Source organism: Lagopus muta, chromosome Z (assembly GCF_023343835.1).
Source record: "Lagopus muta isolate bLagMut1 chromosome Z, bLagMut1 primary, whole genome shotgun sequence".
Lineage (NCBI taxonomy): Eukaryota > Metazoa > Chordata > Aves > Galliformes > Phasianidae > Lagopus > Lagopus muta.
Window position 1 is genome coordinate 48,527,989 of NC_064472.1, and position 13,170 is coordinate 48,541,158.

General features: G+C 35.8%; 1 protein-coding gene across 1 annotated transcript in view; it reads right to left on the reverse strand.

Annotated features, from left to right (window-relative positions):
* FBXL17 (F-box and leucine rich repeat protein 17) overlaps positions 1 to 13,170 on the reverse strand; it is a 280,966-nt gene that overhangs the window by 183,405 nt on the left and 84,391 nt on the right. Inside the window, exons 5-6 of the mRNA XM_048931384.1 lie at positions 10,894 to 11,001; positions 96 to 226 (exon numbers count right to left, since the gene is read on the reverse strand). Coding sequence (XP_048787341.1) covers positions 96 to 226; positions 10,894 to 11,001 — 239 coding nt within the window. The remainder of the gene's footprint in view (positions 1 to 95; positions 227 to 10,893; positions 11,002 to 13,170) is intronic.

A 13,170-nucleotide genomic window follows, 5' to 3' on the forward strand; every position in this document is an offset into this window, starting at 1 on the left:
TACTCCTTCATGTCCAAGACATGAAGAAGTATTCTCAACTAATATAACTAGTTGATTTTGCTTTATACTAGTATTAGATCTTATAATGAAGTTACCTGTCATTAATGATCCAGTTCAGACACAGATTGAGGGAATTAAGGTTTTTGCATCTCTTCACTATTTCCATCACTGTTTCATTATCCAGTTCTGTGATATGACGTAGATCCAGGCTAGAAAGATTTCTTAGCTGTTGAGACAAACATAACAGAAATAAATAAAACATTCATATAGAAAACTTATTCACATAAATAATGGTTATAAAAACTTTTGAAAGTTTTTTAATCACGTACTTATGCAAACTAGTCAAGAAAAATGAAGTTAATGTATTTCCACCAAAAAAAAAAAAACAACCACAAAACAGAGATATTTATCTAACATAACTTAAGCATCTGAAAACTACTCTCACATTCGGAATTCAGACAAGTTTCAGTCACTCCATGACATCAAGAATCTCTTGTTCATGGTCCAGTACACATCATGAAAGATCTCGGCATCCCTCCTCACTTTCTGTACATGGTGTAGGACACCAAAGTGGCATACCAACTCATTTAATTAAAGAAAGGAAGGGCAGTAAAGAAAGGCAAGACAGCACATTTGTGACATTTGTGCTCAAATACTTAAATGCACGTGATTAAAGACTCAACAGTCCAAGGTTTTCAAACTGTGTACATCTCACTACATGAAAAATAAAATATGTATACATTAGTCTTACCTTACTGTCATCAATAATAACTTTAATACTCCAAATAAAAAAAGATCAGAGTTGCAGAACAAGATGATTTAATATTTATGCACCAATTAACCTGATTTGTTCCTATTATAATCACTATAATGTCCTTCAAAAACAGACAGAATGTTCTTACTACTTTCCTGAGCCATGGATTCATAGAAGGAAATTTATAACTATTTTTGTAGCATCCTCAAACAATAGATCAGTTTAATCATAATAACTTCCAAGTGGTGTTTGCTTTATAAGCTGTCTGAAATAATCTCTGTTATACTCTGGAAAAAATAATTGCATTAGGTAATACTGACATTTAATTAAATTTACCTTCACTGTAAGAGAGAGAAAATAATCCTATTCAGTGATTTAGGTCACTAAGGATTTGATTAAGTAAAGGCATACAACTGAGATCATATAACTTGGTCCACTTCAGTAGCTAATTATTAAGTCAATATATTTAAGGGGAAAAAAAACCGAAACGTAGGTAGCCTTCCACAGAAACTGGTATTCTCACAATTTGCCCCAAAAGTTTTTAACACTTTCTAAAATTTGAAGATAAACCACATATTGCTTCCAGTAATTCTGCTGAACAAGTATAGAATTATGGAGCCTGACCTCTGAGAGACAATTGCAGGCCATTTTTAGAGGAAGTAAGAGAAATATACTCCTAGTATTAAAATGTACTGCTGAGTTCCTTGTTGCAGTCCCACTGCACTTCTGTTTCTTAATTGCTGGATAGAGAGAAAGGCATATGACTGATAGTGGTGGTAAAGCAGACAGCCTCTGCACTATAGGCATAATTCTAAGTTTCCTGTGAGAGCAGTATCTTCTGCACACATCTTCTATGCATCCTCCACAAGCAACCTGTCATTTTCAGTTATGAAAAGGAGAAGCACAAGATAACTTGAGTTATCCTCACCTTCATTTATGTGAGACAATTCAGCTTTTGCACTATGTTGTCAATAACTTGTTCAATACCTATGACATGCTTGAATCTCTATGTGAAGTTCTAATACAAATTAATGACTCCTATCTCAAATATGCTTCCTGAAATGTAGAAATCACTCTATCACTTTTATTTTGTAACTGCATGGACAAAATCTGAAAAATCACTGCACATGTTTTATATATCAGTAGCAATGTGTAAAAGATTTCTCCACTTTGGGCAAAGAATCTATAAATACCAACACACAGTTGAGATGGAACAGCTTGTTTCTGTTCCCCTGTAATGATTCTGCATAAAATACATCAGTGCTGACTAACCCAACTCACAGAAAGTCAAGAGTAATGTAATGTACATATGATTGCAGCAGGACAACTTTACTAAATTCTGGTTTAAAAGGTTCTTGCAGTGATTAAAATTTTACCATGTTCTATCTCTACCTATTCTACCTATGCTTATCTTGCTTTAAATTATTTAATGCCTTATTCTTTACTTATAAAACAGGGAAATGAGGCACAAATACACTGATTAGATTTGCAGATTGTTATAGAAATGTGAATCAAAGTCAAACGTCCTAAACTTATGTCCACCAAAAATAACTAGAGAACCATTTTATATCGGACAGCTGACTTTTTAGCATACGAAATAAACCTAATGGGCATTTCAGCAGTAGACATGCTCTATGATGCTATGCAAATATTTACCTCAAAGAGCCCTCAAATAAAAGCTGAGAATGTTCCCTCTGAGAAAAACAGAATCCTGATATATAAACAAACTTTGCTTTAAGACAACATACCGGAGTGGATAACAGTTCTTCTAAGTCTTTGTCATTGAAATTACTTAGAGAGAAAAGACCATGAACTTAAAATAAAGACGAGTTAACGTACGAAAATCAGTTCTTTTTACAACAGCACCTAAAATGATTTTAAATTAGAGAATCTACCCATTTCAGGCAACGATGAACGCAGCAGAATTTGTTATTCCCCAGGAAAAAAATATTCTAGTTTTACATGGCTACACTCAAAAACTACGTGAAATCTAAGTGTGAGTAAGTGACAAAATTAGTAGCGTTTCAAAAGCAGCTTTTACCTATTTTTTTTTCTGTCACAGGCAAGAGCAGTTGCATATCCTTTATAGCTACCTTTACCTCTCACATCTAAAACTAGTTCAATATGAAACAAATTAACTTCTCTGAAGCTGACATTTTGGATAGTTGGGACATTTGAGCCTTGAATCCATAAATCCTGAGATGAATAAAGCATGGTTTTGATCAACATTTTTTCACAGAGAAGTATATTCTATTACTTGACTATTCAGTGTTAGGGCAACAGATAGAAGGTTTGCCTTGGCGCCCCCACCCCCAGTTCAAAACACATTTTCATCATATAGAAGTATCATTTTATCACCAAATGTTAGGGCCATTCTTTTAAATGTGTTTTTTACATTTTTCTCCAACTCTTAATTCTATAGCTCCATAAAGAATGCTCTCCATGAACAGAATCTAAGCTAAACTCTAGCAAACAAAATGCCCTGTATTCAATTTGACAATAAAATCGACAATGCAGATAGCAGATAGAGTGCTTAAAAATGAAATGAAAAATAAAATGCAGAATTAAGGGAAAAGAGGAAAAGTTAAATGAAGTTTATTTGCTACATATATACAGTTTTTCTATGATCACACACAGAATCACACAGAATCACCCGGGTTGGAAGGGACCCCAAGGATCATGTAGTTCCAACCCCTCTGCCTAGCAGGGCCACCAAACATACACATTCAGATCAGGTTGCCCAGGACCCCGTCCAACCTGGCCTTGAACACGTCCAAGGACGGGGCATCCACAACCTCCCTGGGCAGCCCGTTCCATGATCCTGAATTTTGACTCAGAACTCTGTGCTAAAATTGTATGAAATAGTGAAAGAGTGTTCAGATTTTATGAGGAGTCTGGATAGATGAATGAGACTAGGAAGGAACAGGATGTTGCTCCCTTCCCTCAGTTTCACAAATTGTCAGACAATTGACAGCCCAGTACATAAAGGATTTGCGAGGAGATTGCCTGTGAAAATTCATAGAAAAAAAATTGTTGCACCATGAATAACAAATGAAACAGACCAACTTATATCACAAAATGGCTTGAGGCAAAGGAAATTTGAAAACCAGAGTTTCAGATGCTTGGAAAAAATAAAAAAGTAAAATTAAAAAAAAAAGTATTATTTTAAAAAAATTACTACTTTTGTACATTACATATTTTAAGCTATAGTGGCACTTTTCTTGAATATTTGTTTTGAATATTTGTTTGTTGCTTAATATAAATTAATTTTTATGGAAGTTCATACATTTAAAGATTCAGAGATTATCATGGTATTTCTGTGTTAGAATGCTACCAAGTTCATAATATTTCCACCAGGGGAACTAAAATATGTGGAATGCAACTCAAGAAATTAGAGAATTTGAAAAGTACTGGGGTTAGAGAACAAGAATGAGACAGAGAATGCTTGAATTGAATCTGTGAAAATTTAGGATCTACTTCATATGCTGTGGATAGTAAAAATTGGATTACAGGTTGTTTTTCAGTGTAAACTCATCTACTGTAAATATTTAGCTGTTACTGTAAGGAACCATAAATAAAATGAGTTTGTAATTTTTTTGCCACACACATATTTCCTCTGAAGATATGATTCCTAAAACAATTCATATAAGATCGATCCTCTTCAAAACTAAAGCCAAATTATTTCTGAAGGAAATACTTATAAGGACTTAATGAGCTTTAAATTCACATCTTCTGCTAATTAAGCTTAATTTACTTGACTCTCTCAGTGTATATATACCATCAGGGAATAAAATGGTCTCTGATTTAAACCCTCCAAAGGAAATGTATGATCACAGGAAGTAAAAAACGAGCAACCACAAAAAGAATTTAAGTTACTGTCATGTTTTTTTCTTTTAGTTTTCTTTTTTACCATTATGTCAATAGAATCTATAAACCATTTTTTAAAAAGGCACATTCATTAATTTTGATTTAAAAATAAACTGAAGAAACAGAACCATATTATTGAGATATACTATTTCATGAAATAGTAATCATATATGGTTTAAAAACTGGAAAATGGTTCAATACTTATGGAAGGAACTATTTTACAATAGACTGATTTAATGTTCTGCACATTCATGACATTTAATTTAATTCCTTAAACACTGCAGAACACTGAGTTTAAATCAGAAATGCTTAAATAAGGAATACGTGTTCAAAAACTGTGTAAAAAGCACGGCTGAATTTCACAACTTACAAAAGACAAAAAGATAACTTGGTTTTGAAGACTGTTTTTGAAGACTGCTATGTCTTCCAACCTGAATGATAATAATAATTCAGGTTTTTCAAATTCTTGCATGCATACTTTCAGAAGTTAAACTACAGAAAATAAATATACTACCTTCCTTTCAATGGGTGAAGCCCACTGTAAAGCAGTAGAAAGCACTACTTGTATGCACACATAAACTGCATATATAGTACCTGAGATATGAAAGTTGGAATTTATAAACTGGAAATAATAGTTGCTGTTAAAATGCATTATCACTGAATCATAATTTACCGTCTACATTATTTGCTCTCAAGTACACCTAATGAACCATTTTTGTTTTGGAAATTTTCATACGCCCACACAGTACTGAAGCCCTTTCCAAATCATGCAATCAACATTCTCTGCAATGTCTGTTCTGCTTTTTTTTTTAACACAAAAAACTGTGGTTACAAGAATCAAACTGTTATAAATGATGAAAAGAATCTCATAGGATAGACGCTGTTAACTTCATGTGCAGAAAGGTCAGGTTTAGTTTAACATGATGTGTCGCCTTTGTTTCAGCGACCCTGACTGAAGTCTCCTTGTGAAAGTGTTCCGACAGCCCCGGCCAGTTTCGCACGCTTTTCATGACACCAATATTGTGAGCGGCAAAATGGCGTTAATTGCAAGGAGCACACCCTTCTTAAAACTTTCCCCATGCCTTAGGGCTACTACCATTATCTCTGACCAATGGACATGTGGCATGTCTTGTTTCCTCCTTATTTGGTCTAACCTGTACTTCAATCTTATCTTCAGGTCATTTGTTGCCATGGTTTCCCAGGGGCCAAGGGGCCCCTGTCGACCCTGGCGACTGCCCCAGCCCATTCAGTTAACTACAATGATGTAAAAAGGTTGTCATGGTTTTACGATTTTTGGTTATCAGTATTACACATCACAACGTCACGTAGAGCACTAGGACTAAAAGAGTTAATGCTCCAGTTCTGGGTACCTGTCCCAGAAGAGCAGAAGAACTGCATACCCCAGAGGACTTTGTGTTCAGAGAAGAGAGGAAATCCCTGGCAAAGTCACAGGACTGGGCTCTCCTCCCTTCTGCCCATCCCAACCACATGCCTCGTCACAGCATTAGAGTAGGGCCTTCAGCTTTTGGACACTCTCTCTCATTTTATTTGTTTTATTACCTTCAATTCTACTGTTTTATAGAATCATAGAACCATGGAATCACTCTGGTTGGAAAAAAACCTTAAACATCACCAAGTCCAACCATGACCAAACCATACTGCCCTAACTAACAACCCTGCGCTAAATCATGTCCCTAAGCATCACATTCTAATGGCTTTTAAACACATCCAGGGATGGTGACTCAACCACCTCCCTGGGGAGCCTATTCCAGTGCTTAACAACCCTTTCTGTAAAGAAGTGTTTCCTAATATCCGACCTAAACTTACCCTGCTGCAACTTGAGGCCATTTCCCCTCATCCTGTCATCTGTTATTTTGCATTCCTATATCTTAGTTTGTAAATCTATTTCTCCTCAGATGGTTGCTTCCGTTTTTGCTTTGGGCCCATCTCTCTATTCTTTCTCCTTACCCCTTTCCAGGGCATGGATCCATGGGTCCCTTCACCCCCCTGTTAATGGAACCGGGACAAATCAGCCCGTACACTGTTGACAAAGGGTCGCTTACATAGCACTGCCACATTTTTAGTGTGAAGGCAAACCCCAGAAAGAATCCTACAGAATCATTATGTTCAGAAATTGTAAGGAACTCTTCCCATGATTGGAAGACTAATCCTAGGACATCTTATCAAATGCAAGCAGATTCAAATCAACTATATGCCTCCTCATGAAATAAAGTTGGTTTTACTAATTGTTTAAAATAAAATAAAAAATTCTCTAGACCTAGACATAGAGGAAAAATCATGTTAGGAGGGAATAAAACTTTAAGAGTAGAAAGTATGCTGAAATATTACCATAAAAAGGACAAGTAAGTGCATTTTATGTGAAAATAAATCAGTAACTGAAGAAAGGGAGCACACAGTACTTCAGTTTAGAAAAGGCTATTTCACAATCAGTCTAGCCACGTGTAGATGATAACATTAAAAATCTGTCAAGTGAATAATGTCAGCTCTGAATAATTCCTCGATATTTGGTCTACAAATCTCAACTTTGACTGACCTAATCCTGGCCACTGACTCAGGCACAGGTATGATTGGTCATGACACTCAGGGACATTATGAGATAAAGATACAGATAAAATAAAAAAGAGTTCTCCTAGATAATATGACTTTATAACATGACACTTATTTTGATGATGGCTGTAATAAATTTTACCCAAACGCAGTCCTTCAGAAGGGTGGAAGTACAGATAGAAGTACACAGCTATAAAGCAATTACTTCAGTACATACGTCAAAATTCAAAGGAAGAAGACAATGAAATAAATTGGATAAATAGAATTATAACTCATTGTTTCTCAACAAAGTTGAGAAATGTTGAACTAATTATGACATTGTTTCACATATTACAGTTACAAGACAAATATTCTAAGTCATCAACTTAGAATATCAACAAACCCCTGGTTACAACTGAGAGTCCATCAGTTTGAATTGAATAAAGATGCACCTTCCTTTCCTTCCTCTCCCTCTCTGTGTATGCAGTATGCAGTGCTTCTCTACTTGCCCAGTAATCATTTACATAATTTACCTGGCGTATATTTTCTTAGGTTGTACTAACTTGAAAGAAAAGAAGTGCTAGAATTATAACAGATTTTTCCTCAAAAAAAAAAAAAAATATTTTTAGTATCACTGTGATGGGGAACAAAAATATTGAAAAGAAATATTGAATGTTTCCTCTTTTCTAAAACATAGAACGCATTCACTACTATATTCCATGAATAGATATTTAAAAAGCTATTAAGCAGCACTGTAATGCAGAATATCTGAGTGCCAATATTTTTAAAGAGGAGCTAACATTACTAAAGTGAAAATACAGTAATAATAAACCACTCAATTTCTATACATCTGTCAGTTGCAAAGGAATTTTACAACAGCAGCCAGTGCTGTTATCTCTGGTTTGCACACAGAAAGAAGAACAGAAGAATATTTGCTCTACACAGCCTTGCAGGACACATTCACAGGTCAGAGCTAAGAACAGATTCCACATTCTCTTAGAATATGGGTTAGTATGACCATTTATGACTGTTTAAAACCATTTATGAACTGATGGTAAAAAATGCACACTATTTAGACCAAAAAAAAACCCAAACAATGACGTCATTAACAAATTAATTCTGGAAAAGACAGACACAGCAGTTTAAGATAAAGCTATTGTTCCACAGATATTTGTTGTCATTCCCAATAGTGGTTATTTCCTCCAAACGAAAACTGTAGAAATTAAATGTGTGCTGGTGCCAGATGCTTCAGTGCAATTCAGAGTTCTACTTAAAACTGCCTGCTGCACCATGAACGAAACAAGTCATCTGGCAGAGGTACATGGAGGAAACAACTATCAATGTCAGCAAGTTTAACAAGATACCACTTCTCAATAGTTTCAGAATTCCAGTGCTAATTTTGCTACTGTCTCACACTATGATGGGAAAGACCTCCTTACCCACTCTTTTTCCCTCAGTGTAAGACATCAAAACCCTTGCCTATAATGCAACTGTTTTTAGTAAGGATCTCACCTTAAAGTATCAACAAATATTAGAAAACAAAATAAGAGAAAGCAATCCACTCACACACTGCACTGAATGTCATTTGTATGTTAAAATTACACTTAGTGAGCATTACAGATTACATCAGTGAGGTGACCTGCTCCCTGAGGAGGTGAGCAGAAGGCTCAGGCCAGGCTCTGCCCCTAGGAGCTGATGGCAGGATGGGGAAAAAAAAAAAAACAAAACAAAACTGCACCAGGAGAGGTTTCGACTGGACACTAGGATAAATTTCTTCACCATGACATTGGTTACCCACTGAAATAGGCTTCCTAGAGAAGTGGTTGATGTCTCATGCCTGTCTGCGTTCATTTGGACAATGCTATTGGTAAAATGCTTTATTTGGTTAGTGCTGAAGTGGTCAGTTGAACTAGGTGGTCTTTGTAGGTTCTTTCCAACTGAACTGTTGCGTTCATTGTTTACCAGAACTTGGATATATTGAATTCCCATTTCTACAGACATGTTTACCAGTTATAATAGGGGAAATTTAGACTGGATATAAGGAAGAAGTTTTTTATGATAAAGACAGTGAAGCACTGCAACAGTTGCCCAGTGAAGAGATGGACATGAGGAGATGGACACCCCATCCTCGGAAGCATTCCAAGTCAGACTAGACAGTCTGAGGAACCTGATCAAGCTGTAGGTGTCCACTGCATGGGAGCTAGACTAAGTTTAAAGGTTCTTTGCAACTCAAATGATTCTATAATTAGGTTCTATTTTCTCATTCACTATTTTTATTTTTCTTAATTCTTATCTATAAATACCAGTATTTAAAAGAATACCAACTCCTTTGTCACAGGTGCATTTTCTGATCTCCTTGATGTTTACATGATTTCTCAATTTAGTTTCAGCTGGGAATTTTAACTAATAGGCTGTTTATCACCTCATCCAAGTAATTCATTTTATTGAATACTTTCACTAATCTTTGCAGGTTCACACAAAAAAAAAGTTCTCCTGCACATCACTCCTCTTATGTAGGAGTAAAAGAAAAGGAAAAAAAATATAATTCTCACACTACATATGAATTATAGTACAGATGTGGATTATATACAAAATGTGTGTGCACAGGGGATATATTGTTGCAGTGAAGGGATTATCTAAATCTCTTGCATTCAGAATCATGTACTTTCAGTTCAAGAATTTTTTGTGTTAGCAATAAAGTCTAGTATAACTAGGCATTTTAAAAACATTTCACTATATAGCATTATTAATTCTGAGAGAAAGTGCCATCCCTTGAATATCAGAGAAACACAGAATTGCAGGGTTTGGAAGGGACCTCTAGTAATCGTCGATTCCTATTCCCCTGCAAAGCAGGTTTCCTACAGCAGGCCGCATAGGTAGGTATCCAGGTGGGTCTTAAATGTCTCCAGAGAAGGAGAATTTACAACCACCCTTAGCAGCCTGTTCCAGCGCTCCGTAACTCTCACAGTGAAGAAGTTCCTTCTTATATTGGTGCAGAATTTCCTATGCTCCAGTTTATTGCCATTTCCACTTGTTCTGTCCCCACTGGATACAGTACTCTAGGTGAGGCCTCACCAGGGCAGCGTAGAGGAGGAGGATCACCTCCTCGATCCTCCCTTGCCGCGCTCCTTTTAATGCACCTCAGGATCTCATTGGCCTACCAGCTACCAGGGCACATTGCTTGCTCATGGCCAACCTGTTGTCCACCAGAGCATCCATGTCCTTCTCCAGCGCTTCTCTCCAGCAGCTCATGCCCCAACCTGTACTAGTACATGCTGTTATTCTTTCCCAGGTAAAAGACTCGACAACTGCTTTTGTTAAACCTCATCTGATTTCTCACTGCCCAACTTTCCAGCCTGTCCAGGTTACTCTGAATGGCAGCACAGCCTTCAGATGTGTCAGCCATGCTCCCAGCTTTGTTTCATCAGTGTACTTGCTGAGGGTGGACACTATCCCCTCATTGTCAATAAAAATACTGAACAAGACCAGACCCAGCACCATCCCCTATTAACACCATTAGTAAATATGTTTTTCCTGTTTGTTTGTTTGTTTTTGCTTTTGTTTTTAAACAAGGAAATCCAAATCAAAACAATCCAAATTCAAATAATACAAACTTAATTTATCTTGTCATGTTTCTATCCCTGGCAGCATGACCTGGTTGATATCTATTGTTTGGCAACAGTCAGAAATGCTAGTGAGAAAATAAAAGCAGCTATGATACTTACATTAGTGAGGTGAATTACTCCTTTAGATGTAACGGAGCAGCCCATGAAACCAACATACTGCAGCTCGGGACAGTGCTCAGCAAATGCTTTCACTGACTGATCTGTCACCTGCAGAAAAGATACACAGGTATAGTTGAATAGGTGATATGAGTACATACATAATATAATCTACTTTCCCTGTAACTTTGGCAAGATCCTCATTAATAGTTTTATTCATGTTATCACTACTACAATTTATTTTAAGAGTTTGAAAGAAAATGTTAGATGTTCATACATATCTGTAGAAGTGTATGAAGAGGGATGATGAAAGAGAAGGATCATCATCTTGGAGGAGAAGGAAAAATAGAAGAAGAAAGAATGATGGCAACTGAAATTCATTCTGCTTATCTGCAGATAACCCAAGAGACTATTCTATCCACTATTCCCATAAATTATACATAGACATCAAAATACTAACAAATTTGATTGTCATCCTAGGGAATCATGCTGAACATTGCTATGCATCATTTCTTCAGCAAAGAATTTGAACTCCGACATATCCTAAGTTACCAACCCCTTTCTAGACAATTTCAGTTACTGAAACAAAGACATTATTTTATATCATTCAATATCATTTACCCTTTAAATGCAGATTTTACCTACTTTATTATTGTGATTTAAATGAATTTCTCAACCATTTATTTTGTCTAATAGCTATGAGACACAAATTAATGCAGTGTTTTGCAGGTATACCTAAAGGAGAATTATTTGCCAAGTTTGTGAAGGATGTAAAATGGATATGCTTAAGAAATCTCCTTATTTTTCTTTAAGCAAGTTGTATTATTTTTTTTCTTTTCTGAGCAGTATAAATTCCCAATGCAAATGACAGTAGTACAAAACTCCATTTTGATTTTGGGATAAAAACTGTACTGTCCAGCGAAATTGTACTGGAATTGAGGGTCTCACTGTGTCTGGAATCTTAAGCCTTGAATGCTTGAGAACATTATGGATATACAATAATATATTCTTGTCATTAGAGAACTCAGAAGCAAAAGAAATATTGAAATATCAAGTCCGTAACTCAGCCTCAGGTGAACACATACATGCAAACAGTATTCTTATTGTGCTATGTATCATATTTATCCACAGTTCCAATTTGCTTGGCTAACATGTCACTTAAGTGCATGCTGGCAGCATATGGTAAGCTTGGTGAGACTCTGACAATTTTTGAAAAGATAGGCCAGAGATAAAGGAGACCAACAAGATTATATACACAATACCACATTTAAGCTGTTTTGATATGGGGTTATTGGGTGCAGTTTATATAGGTCTAAAAAGCAACAGTTTCTCAATGAGTAAACAGTTTTCTAGTTACACATCACCCAACTACAAATGAAAGGCAAGACCTCAGGAGCTAGATGTTTACAAACCTGAAAACAGATCAAAAGAAAAGGAAAAAAGGGCCAGTTAAACAGAATCAACAATGAAATGAGCACTGGCCATGTTTTTTCTGCATTAACTTATGCCTACAGTCTACATACTTAGATTCAAAAAAAAAAAACTGTAATAAGAAATTTCTTCTTTCATTTTGATCTGACAATGTCTTACTTATATTTTCATCTTTGCACAATTTTCTCATCTAAGGACTGTCACACTATCTGGGAATTTTGAAGATTTTGACACTGAAACCTGTGAAAAATAGCACCTAAAATGAAACATGATTTCCCTAACTACAAGAGGTTAAAAAAAAAAAACATTTATATTAGCATTAGAAAAACAGAATATATCAATACTAGCTTTCTATCCTAGCTTTTCTACAGAACATTAACTAAACCCTTTGCTCTTCAGGAGGAAAACCATTTTACAGACTTACAGCAGATCGTAGGTATTAAACATCATAGACTGGGAGTTAACATTTCCAGTGCTTGTTAGGTAATCAGGATCTATCTGGTCAGAAAAAGATTTTTACCTCATTACCATTCCCGTCCCATGATCTTCGTAGTTTAGAAAAAAATATTTACAACCTATCAACCTGAATATGTCTTACATTTCCACTGGGAGAAATCACAACTTTTGTCATGCATTTTGCTACCGCAAATGGCAATCTCTGTTCTTAAATCTTTACTTAGAATATGAAATGAATGAAATAGTTGTGCACTGAACCTACTGATGTCTTTAAGCAGACACCGTGTTTTGCTGTCAGCTCATAAACGCACCAGATCTGTAGGACGTGACCTCAAGTTTTAATGGGAAACATAAAAATTTCCTAATCAGTACTGCAATATCACAACCAGCATT